We start from the raw sequence: 10,872 nt of genomic DNA, 5'->3' as shown, positions 1-10,872 counted from the left end.
CAGAAGATTGCAAGATGCATGAAAACAAGTAACATTATCTTGTGCTTGAAGTATTTTTACACTACTGGAGATATATAGGTCATGTACATTTTATTCAACAGGTGAGAGGAAGTGACCACCTTTACTTTTTATAAGACAATATGACGCGTCTTTTTCCATGTTCAAAAATAACAAAATGTGCAGACCGTCGCCATCCTTGTATATCAAAGTGAATTAGGGAACTTAAAAGTATAATGAGTTGTTAGAGGTGACCTGTTGGGGTAATTTTCCACACCCCGCCTTCAGAGTTGCTTGTAAAGGCAGTCTTTGGTCAGAATTGAAACTGGAGAATTTTTTTCTATTAGTCATTTAAAGATCGACTCAATACGCATGTTTGATGTTTTCTTTGCCTTAATCTTAAATGTATTGTTTATTTTGCAATGACCCCATGGAATAAACAAGGCTGCAATATTTAAACGATATTCTTTATTACAGATAAGTCTCCATGGAGACTGCATGCAGAAGTGATGATCAAAACATTTTCAAACTACCTTAGGTTTCAAAATATTTCATCTGGTGAGCGACAACGCTTTCTCCACTCAAATCTTTCAACTTAATGGACACGAATTCTTTACTTTCTTCTCTATCTGTGTATCTTAACTTTGGGCTCGGGTCTTCAATGACCCTTACTATGACCTCAGCTGCATGCTCCACACTTGGAATTCTATCTGCAACTTGCGGGTTTTCGAGACTAAGCCGTAAGTTCCTTTTCAACAGCTCTAGTGTTTCTTGGTCTACAGCATCTTCGTTCATATTCGTGTTTGCACCCAAACCCACCAGAAAAGATGTCTTTACTGGGCCGAAGATGACATTGCTAATGCTGGAAGAGACAGGGAAGAGACAAGTCAGAGTGACAGGTACGACACTAAACCGTTAAATCTGAATGAGCTGAAAACGGGAATAACACCTTAGGAGTCACTTGCCTTTTTTAAACGCCATTATACCGCCGTTTAGGGGGGAAATTTTAATGTGCGTGTTTGCTGTTTGTAAATGTAGTATTTGTCCTTTAAACATGCTTTTATATGATTGTTGTATTTCGAATTTGTTAATATCGATGGCCCAGTAAGAGATAATTTGTTTAGAATTTACAAGTCTTCACTTGTTAAAGAACCAAATAAATAAATAAATAAATTTAAAGTCAAGTGTTTTAATGCCTATATTCATACTTGTAATGACCATATTAACACTAACCAGCTACAAAATGGAAGATGGCTTTGCTTGTAAGAGTTACGAAAGAAACGTTAGAAATTATCAGGAGTATTCCGCAATACAAAATATGTAATAATAAATATTATGTGGATATATATGAGAAAATTGTATTAAAGCTAATAAATGAAAGAATTAACTTGTTTTATTCGAATGACAGCGCGGTTTTCTGCTCGCACGACTAAGATCCTGTGAGGCTGGCCTAGCTGTCTTGCTTTTCCAGCATGTCTTATTGTTAATTAAGCAAAGGCACTTCTGTGTTTTCTACGCCGATTTTGCAAGGGATTTGAAACAAGTCGAACATGAATATCTTACTATTTTACTGAGTATAAACTTCTGGCTAGAGGTGAAAATTAGACCGTTTCAGTCACGTCATTGGTTCAGTAAGGTGTCAACAACTGGGCTCACTGAGTTTTATTCTATATTTGAATTACATTTTGGCATTTCAAGTTGTTTAATTGGGTGATGCTGACGATCTGAAATTGTTCAACATCATTCACAGTGTAAGCGGCCGTTCAATGTTACAAGGTGGTATCAATCACATTTGCGAATGGTCTTGGGAACGGAAAATGCGTCCTAGCTTTACCAAGTGTGCAGTGCATTACCCATGGTCGAAGAAAACTCGATTCGTGAAAATAATTTGGAAAGGGTTGTCTAAGGATACCCTATAATCTGCTTATGGTTTACGAAGCGTTTGTAAGAATTTAAAAACAATATGTCTGTTGTTTTGATCAGTATTAACAACGTGTAATTGTACATGCTAGAAAGTGTTCGGCATAATGTTTAAAAAATATTATTCAAAGGCACTGTTTACTCATTATTCCTATGAAATTCTGTGTGCTGAGGTTAATTTACGAAATTAACTGTCTAGTATTTTTACAATTGTAAATAAAGCCCAATTTTTATTGTCAAGCGATTTTCAATGTGCGTAATTATGGGCGATCAACCCAGACAGAAAATGATATGAAACGTGTAGTAGAATTAAATTCACCCGCAATTCGGTATTTTTTTATAACATGTGGCAGAATTATTTAAAATAGAATGTAAACTGACACTCACTGTACGTCAAATGCCTTAAGAACTGCCACCAGTGATTCCGATAAACCTTCCAGAGCAAACTTTGATGCACAGTAACCGTCAATAAATGACAAACCTTTTTATGGAAAGCAAAAACAAGTATTTAAAATCATTGTAAATGGATATAATTACGCGGATTTGACTAAACCTCATACTCCATCATGTACATACATCTCTGCGACAATGCTGACGTGATATGCTTACATGATATGCGCCTGCGTAAGATACAAATAATAATAATAATAATAACAAGGCAGTATTGCTGAAGGCAATGAGTACTTGGGCCGTGATAGAGTAATTTTGAGGACAATATATACTACTATTCAAATATGGTCTTGAATTTCCTCCTGTCAATTAGGCATTTGATTAACTGGTTATTAAACGAAGCAATGGCATGACAACGGCAAAATATGTCTAGCAACTTTTGTGGAGTTTGAGGCAGGGGTTCTTTATTTATAGTGGAAATTGCTTAAACTCCTTAAATATTCAAATTACAGCAAATTTATTTTGTTCTCGATGGTAGATGTCTAATATTTAGATGGGCATATTTAGATTTCTACCCTATTGTTATCCCTATATACCAAAAATCGGACATCAAGCTCTATTGGCTTGCTCAGAATTAGATATGCACATAATTAATGAGGTACAATATGTGGTGTCATAAGGTGTCCCATCATACCAAATATGAAGGGTGTAGCACTTGTGGTTACTGAGTTGTGGACAAATATATATATATTTGAGGTCAAAGGTCATTGAGGTCACGTGACATTTTGTCAAAATAATTGTATTGCTAAGTTATTCCTATATACCAAAAATCAGACCTCTAGCTCTATTGGCTCGCTCAAAATTAGATATGCGCATAATTAATGAGGTACAATATGTGGCGTCATAAGGTGTCCCATCATACCAAATATGAAAGGTTTAGCACTTGTGGTTACTGAGTTATGGACAATAATGTATATTTCAGGTCAAAGGTCACCAAGGTCACATGATATTTTGTCAAAATGTCTGAGATATCTGCGTGAACTGATGGACTCACTGATGGACTCACGGACGGATATGACCCAATCTATAAGCCCCCTGGACTTTATCCGTGGGGACAAAAAACTGTGTCACTGCATCCTTTAGGCAATATGAATACGATGAGAAACCAAATTTTTATTTTTCTTGCCTTATACATGGGATTCTATGGAGAACTGCTTTATACATGGGAGTCTATGGAGGTGTTAACTAAAAAGTCCTCTAACACGGCCAAATTCAATCGCATTGTGAAACAAATCGACGTGCATCTGTATGGGGTTGGGTACTATTCTTGTGCAAAGTTTGAAAGAAATTGACCAGGGCATGTCTGGGGTATCTGCGTGAACGGACGGACTGACGGACGGACTGACATGACCAAACCTATAACTCCCCCAGGACTTCGTCCGTGGGCACTAAAAACAACGCAACAGTTATTACAGCTACACTGGCGGTAGGTTCATATCCAGAGCCCCGTACGGTCTGCCGCCGTCGCTTGAAAACAATCTCATAAACCTGGCCATATGAGCAACTGTGTATGGCAGCAGGATACTTTACTTCCCGGAGAAGGCGAGCTGTCACGTTCAAGCTCAGGATTATTTGTCGATCAAATTTCAGTAAATTTACCTTACCTAGATGAAATTTTGTCTATAGGCTAATATTTCGCCGAAGTTTGACAAAATTGCATCGATTTTTCAGGTTCATATCCGACATTTTTGAGTTTTGAGTGCAGACAGAAATAAGTTTTGAGGCAACATGGCTGCGACCCCATGTTGACCCCTAGCCCTGCGTACGATGCTATGTGCTACAGCTAACACACAGCATCGTACGCAGGGCTAGCGAGACATAGACGGTTATTTACGTGAAGTGAATAAAAGACTGTCATTTTGGAAGCGATCGAGTAGCTGAGGTAGGCTGGGATACGACTTGGGCCCAAGAACGCTGAATTTCGGCAGTAATTTGGCTTTTTACGTCAAGTCCCAAAATGGATTTGAAGTCACCGACCCTACGTACGGGTCTTTGCAGGGCTGTGGTGAGCGGGGCGATTAGCTGTAGCGGAACACTCAGCATCGTACGCAGGGCTAGTTGACCCCAAGTGAAAATGTGTTCGCGATCAAATCTTCCTGTATTTTTTTCAGAATTTTCGACAAAATCATTGCTTCTTAAATCTTTTGTAAAGCATAAAATACTAAAATAAAAATGCGATGTGCCATGTCTCCAGATTTCTAAAATATCGTTCGTTGACCGTTCGACGGAATACTGATCATTTCGCAAACTTGTGACGCAGTTGAAATTCAATACTGACCGCCAAATAATCTTAATGAGACGAGATCATTCTAGACATCCTCCAAATTATCCAACCATTCGCGTTAGAGTTCAGCTCGCTTAGAGTATCATAACATTCTTCGGCCTTCATTTAGATCGACCCTAATCTCTCCCATTTAGGAAATAAATACACAAGCTACCTTGACAAAACTTCGTGCACCATCCAGGACCAAACGCACTACAAATCTGTCTTGACGTCATCATCTCCTTACATGGTAATCGGCATACCGTATTTTTTAGCAAAGGAGACACAGAATACGTCGGAGTATTCAGTTTCAAAACGTATTATATTGTGTGATGTTGTCAAAAAAAGGTAATGTTACTGCAGTGGTATAAATTACAAAACACAAAAGTTCAAATCAGTTTATTTTGGACTGGCTTTACCCAACATTTTATATTGTTTCTTATGCCAGATTTGCCCACGTGCTTACTGGCGACCCCTTTACATGCAAATTTTGTGTCAAATGGTGTGTTCTCCTGGAAAAACAAACGTACGATTTCTATATGAAGGAGGCGAAATTTGCCCTCAAAACTCGAAACCACCCCTTTATGGGGTGTACCTAGCTATTTTGAACGAGCTTCTCGAATCTGCAGCTCTATTTCGAAATGATGGTCTGGTTTTCTCAGCTCAAGGATAAGTGTTCTCCATCGCTGTGGGCATTACTATTCTCAACTGGAGGTACAGTTTCCAGTCGTAATGTTTTTCATTGTGTCCGGGATATAAAACCTTTCCTATTCACAATTTTACTTTGATTAACACTAGTCCACATCTTGTCAGTGATTAAACATGTTTCAAGTTTAAATGTTAAATTCTGGTCTCGAGCCCTCTTGTTCGACCAAACTGAAATTACCCCTCCCACTTTGGCTCGTCCAGTGGGTGTAGCAAGGGTCGTGCCATCGCCTAGGAAACGGAGGGTGCATTAATTGTTGCATTTCGATGCACATTTTGATTATATTCAGAAGATTTTGTGGCAAAAACTCAGATAGAGAAGCATTAATATTCACATCTCACTTATTCAAGACTGGCTGAGAGCAGCACTTCCATTCAGTTAACATCATTACGCCATTTATTATGCCAAGAAAGATGAAGCCAAGACATTTTGCCCTCCCTGGTCTCAGCCAGAAATGGTTATACCTTACAGAGTTTTTTCCCACGGAATGAAAAACAATGTACTTGGCTGAGGCCCAAGTACAATAACAACAATAGTAATAATAATAATAATAATATTTATCTCTTATAGAGCGCATTACATTAGCAAATCCAAATGCGCTATACAACACTAAAAAATGAAAGAGATAAACAAAATTGCGAGATAAAACCCTACAAAACACATGAGGTAAAATAATTAATAATAATTGCGAGATAAAAACATAAAAAACAAACTAGTTTAGGAATAAAATGATCTAAAAGGTACGCTTTTAACTTACTTCTTAATTTTGTTAAAGAATTACCTAGCCTTATCTCAAACGGTAAAGCTCTCCACAAAAGGGGCACATAGAGAAAAGGCCCTGTTGCCATAAAAAGCAGTCGCAAACTGGCTGCTGATGATGAGTGGACGCACCACTGGACCTAGGCCTAAGGTTTTGACCAGTATGACGTACTGTAAGCATTTCTGCTACATAGTCTGGGACTTGTCCTATAATAATTTTGTATGTGAAGCAAACATTTTAAAATCAATTCGTTTCTGGACTGGAAGCAAATGTAAATTTTTTAGTACTGGTGTTATGTGGTCCCCTTTTTCTTTCTGCGAACAATAGCCTGGGTTTTACGTATTTCAAAGCTCAGAAGACCAAAAAAAAGACTCTTGCAGTAATTTAAACGTGATGTAATGAAGGCTTTGACAAGTTTCTCTGTTGTATGTTGGTCAAGAAGATCGCGAATTTTTCCTGTCCTTCGAATTGCATGTGATGCTGATTACAAATATTTGTAACATGGTCTGACATAGTGCAGGCCTAGTCCATTGTGACGAGACCCTCAATCTAAAATTAAGAGGAGAAATGTACAACCTCTGTCTTACCATCATTGAATGCCAGCATATAGCCCTCATCCATCCCCTAATCTCACCCAAACACGATTCAACATAATCGTGGCAATGGGAACCTGGTCAACATCGCATGTGATATATGATTGGGTGTCGTCAGCATATCATGTAATCAAAACCATGATGTTTATGATATCCTCATCAGTTTATGATATCCCAACAGACTGTGTACGCCCCCTAACGTAAGAATTGAACCAGTACAAAACAACACCTGTGATGCAAAACCGATAACACAGTCTGCGTAACAGAATGTTATGGTCTATCATTTCGAAGGCAGAAGAAAGGTCGAGTAAAATCGAAATTACATCTTTACGTTTGTCTAAAGCGTGCAGCACGTCATTCTTCACTTTAATGAGAGCAATTTGTATGCTGTAACCTGCCACTTAGTAACCTGACACTTAGCGAACAAATTGTGGTTATGTGGGTATGCGTTCAATCGACTGGCAACTACGCGCTCGATAAGTTTTTACAGAAAAGTTAAATTTGATACTGGGCGATAATTACAGAGAATATTTGGGTCCAGATTTGGGTTTTTGAGTAAAGGGCAAACAATAGTACATTTACAGGTCTCAGGAATTCACCAGAAAGCAAAGCCTTGTTTAAAATTTGACAGGTGGTGCCACCTGGTCACAACAACGCTTTAGAAATGTGGTTGAACTTGGATCCATCATAGAAGACTTTGGTGGCAAGGAGTTAATGAGCTTTGACACAAACTCTATTGTAACAGATGAGAAAGATGACAATGAATGATTTACACTTTGGCAATCGAATGATGTAATTACTGGTAAATGTGAACGTAGTTTTTCAATTTTGGATTTGAAAAAGTTAGCAAAAGCATTTGCTTAAACTGGAAAGGTCAGAGTCCGGGAAAATTCCTGTCGTGGCGTTCTTACTTCCGATGATGCCATCGATGGTGTTAAAAAAGGGACGTTAATCGGCACTTTTAATTCGATTACGATTGTATGCAGCGTGCACCAATTTCAGCATCTTTTACAAAACCACAAGCAGCCGATTTGAAAATTTCCCGACGTATACTATAACGAGTCCTGTTATTTTCCAATGTTTTTCTAGCCGACGGAGTTGCTTTCTTTCTTCCATGAGTTGAACTGTACATACCACAGGGCTCGATGCTTATCACAATGAATTTTAGTAACCCGGACAGCGAGTTTGTCGATGAAGATCTAAGGAGAGTATCGTAATTTGATGCAAGAAAACTAGCACTTGAATCATTCAATGAAGAGTTTGAAAATTAAACTGTTAGTTCTTCGTGAAGAGTGGTAATATTCAGTATTGAGTGTCCCATAAGTGTCGATGACTGTTGATGCTGGTTGTTTGTTCGCCATTATGTCAAAGTGCAGAGATGATTGATCGAAATGTGAATGCCAGTCATTAGATACACCAGAAATCTATGTATGGGAGAGTCTAGTAATGGCAAGATCCAGGGTATGGCCTCTTCTGTGTCTTGGTAAATCGACATACTATTGTAGTCAGAAAGAATTAAGGAGACCGATGAATCTTGAAAAACAGAGTTGTCCATATGGGTATTGAAATCCCCAGCTATGATAAGATAAACTTTAGCGTGGATGGCATCTTCCATAAACGATGAACATTCTGTTGGGAAATCTGACATTGTTGATTTGCAGCTAGAACATGGAGGACGATAAATGACAGCAAGATGAATGACAGTAGACATGCATTTGCATCAAGCACTTAGAATGTTTTAAAAGAAGGGGCCTTATTCAGGATAACTTTGAGGTTCGACTTCGCAATGACCGCTGTACTACATCCTTAACGACGAGCTCTTGGTATTTAATAGATGTTATATCCGTCAACTGTTGAGGAAAACCGAGCTATTACAGTGTCGTCAACCGCGCTAAACCAAGTTTCTGTAACCATAAAAAGATCAGTGTTGCTTTGGAGGATGACATCTGCAAGCACGGGAAGCTTCTTGTCAATAGAACGAGCATTCCGTAGTATGCAAGACATTGGGCGTTTGGAAGAAAAATTTGAAATTATCTTCACTTGCAACAGATTTGATGGATTTGCCGCAATGGATATACAATCTCTGAATACGTAATTTTGGTGAGGCAGGAAAATGTTAACAACGACACTGATATCTTGTTACTTCTTCTTCCAGATCTTTTCCCTCGTATTCTTCTTCGATGAGTGAATAAATCGCCTCAGTCGATTAAAAGACGTTCTGGCTGCAGTGAATTGTTGACTTGGTAGAACGGTGTTCCACAAGGATATAGCAATTCTTCCCTATTGCATTGTCTCTTGACCGCCATCTTAGTGAAAATTGTAACGGAGTGGTCCATGAATAAACTCCAAAGCAAGGAAACTGGTGAAAATCTCGTGAATACTGTTCGACATTCTGTTTAGGAGGTTCTGCAGTAACGTTATCGAGGTGATGACGAAAGATTGAAATAGGAATAGAACAGCAGTCAGCTAAAGAGCAATAAAAATTAAGAGAAAAGAAACTCTCCAGAGCGCCACATCACCCTTTAAGTAACAAGTAAAGTGTGAGGCAATTTCTTTGATTGTGTTGATGTAGAAAGGCATTCTGCTAAGAAAGGGCATAACATACATATGAACGTGCACGCCTACATACCTAAATACGTATACCCCTACATACGTACATAAACAATACAAAATAGTCCAATGCATTATAATTTACTGTACAGTACAATACAAAATCATACAACACAATATATTACTACATGTTAGAAAGTGATACAAATCGCGAGTAACGTAAATGACGTTTAACAGTGTTAGTCATAACGTATTGATGTCCACACATTGTTATTAAAGTTTTAGGTACTTCACGTGACCAACTGTCTTGGATACAGCCAGCGTATCAGAATTGTCTAACGCCACCTGATTTGAATAAAACGAGAAGTTCATTAATATCTTTAACCTGAAAGATAAACTACCTCTTGTAGAATATAATTCTGATACTTTACTTTGTCCCCTGCAGCAGCACATGCAATTTTGTCAATGTGACCTGGAACTTTGTAATTTTGCCTATCTACACTCCTTGAGTGTGCTGTTCAGCAATAAAGTACAGCGATACCTTAACGGTTACTCTACCCCAACACTGTAATCTCTAAGAAAATAATCGCAATCATACCAATCCATAATCCGATAACACTATGACAGAATTCGAGACACAAAACAGCACAGAACAGACAGTAAATAACCGGTACACAAACAAAGTCAAATTCTTCAAAGAAGGATATATGGATCTCTGGCCAAAAGACAAAGAAGTGATGTCAGGTGTTTCGAAAATAGTAAGAGCATCCTGCCCCACATGTGGCACACGCCAAATATCAATCTGTTATTCAGATAGTAGTGGTCACTAACTAAGGCCCAATTTTACCGATGCCATCAGCGATCATTTGTCGAAGAGAGATATTGTTTTTATCTACCAGCTTGCGATACCTGCCAAAAAACGTTTGAAGAAGTTATGTGGTATTTCTGCTGCTTTACCCTAACACTGTAATGACCTGACATATTTTTGCTGCTCTACCCTAACACTGTACTGGCTTGACTGGTTCTGTGGTATTTGTCCTACTCTACCCAACACTGAAATGATCTGACTGGTTATGCGGTATTTCTGCTGCCCAACCAAATCACTGTAATGACCTGACTGGTTGTTTTGTTCTTCAGCTGCTCTACCCCAACAATGTCATGGCATGACTGCTTATGTGGTCTTTCTACTTACCAATTATGCTTCCTATACTTCCGATATTTATAATCCTACCAGATCTTCTCTTTTTCATATCAGGAATGACCTTTTGAATCGTCCTCAGAGCTCCGAAGAAGTTTGTCTCCATTATCTGACGATTGAGGTCCATAGGTACGCCCAGTAGTAAAGTAAACGTGGGCAACTGGGATGAAGTAAGAATTTTACACCCCATTTTATTCATTTATCTACATGAAGCGAAGGAAAAATTAACCATCCATGTAACTAAGTATAACCCTGACCTATATACGAACTCACGCACGCGCAGCAGTGCATTGTCCTGAACTAAGCGGGGAAATTCCCTGCTGAGTCAGGTCCTGGACTTGCGCAATACAGTAGCTGGGACATGTAGAAACTTGTTCTGTCTGACCTAAATACACAACATGTTTATACATGTACGGGAAATTCCGTGTGAGTCAT

At 38.6% G+C, this 10,872-nt stretch overlaps 1 protein-coding gene across 1 annotated transcript; it reads right to left on the bottom strand.

Annotated features, from left to right (window-relative positions):
• Positions 1 to 372: 372 nt before the first annotated feature.
• On the bottom strand, positions 373 to 10,574 carry LOC139119498 (estradiol 17-beta-dehydrogenase 1-like). The gene is made up of 3 exons (XM_070683356.1): positions 10,432 to 10,574; positions 2,305 to 2,398; positions 373 to 859 (listed from the first exon to the last, which is right to left on the bottom strand). Exons 1-3 carry the CDS (start codon positions 10,562 to 10,564, stop codon positions 532 to 534), a joined length of 555 nt encoding a protein of 184 aa, XP_070539457.1. The 5' UTR covers positions 10,565 to 10,574; the 3' UTR covers positions 373 to 531.
• Between the last annotated feature and the right edge of the window lie 298 nt (positions 10,575 to 10,872).

This window comes from Ptychodera flava, chromosome 19 (genome assembly GCF_041260155.1).
Source record: "Ptychodera flava strain L36383 chromosome 19, AS_Pfla_20210202, whole genome shotgun sequence".
Taxonomy (NCBI): Eukaryota; Metazoa; Hemichordata; class Enteropneusta; family Ptychoderidae; genus Ptychodera; species Ptychodera flava.
Note: the sequence above shows the minus strand (reverse complement) of the source record. Positions and strands in the feature narration are given on the sequence as shown.

What these genes read in the sequence shown, in the direction of transcription:
- LOC139119498 (XM_070683356.1), bottom strand. Translation starts at nt 10,564, where the DNA reads ATGGACCTCAATCGTCAGATAATGGAGACAAACTTCTTCGGAGCTCTG. An exon ending in AAGTATAGGAAGCATAATTG is followed by an intron (nt 2,399 to 10,431) that starts GTAAGTAGAAAG and finishes TTCCATAAAAAG; the next exon opens with GTTTGTCATTTATTGACGGT. An exon ending in CTTAAGGCATTTGACGTACA is followed by an intron (nt 860 to 2,304) that starts GTGAGTGTCAGT and finishes TGTCTCTTCCAG; the next exon opens with CATTAGCAATGTCATCTTCG.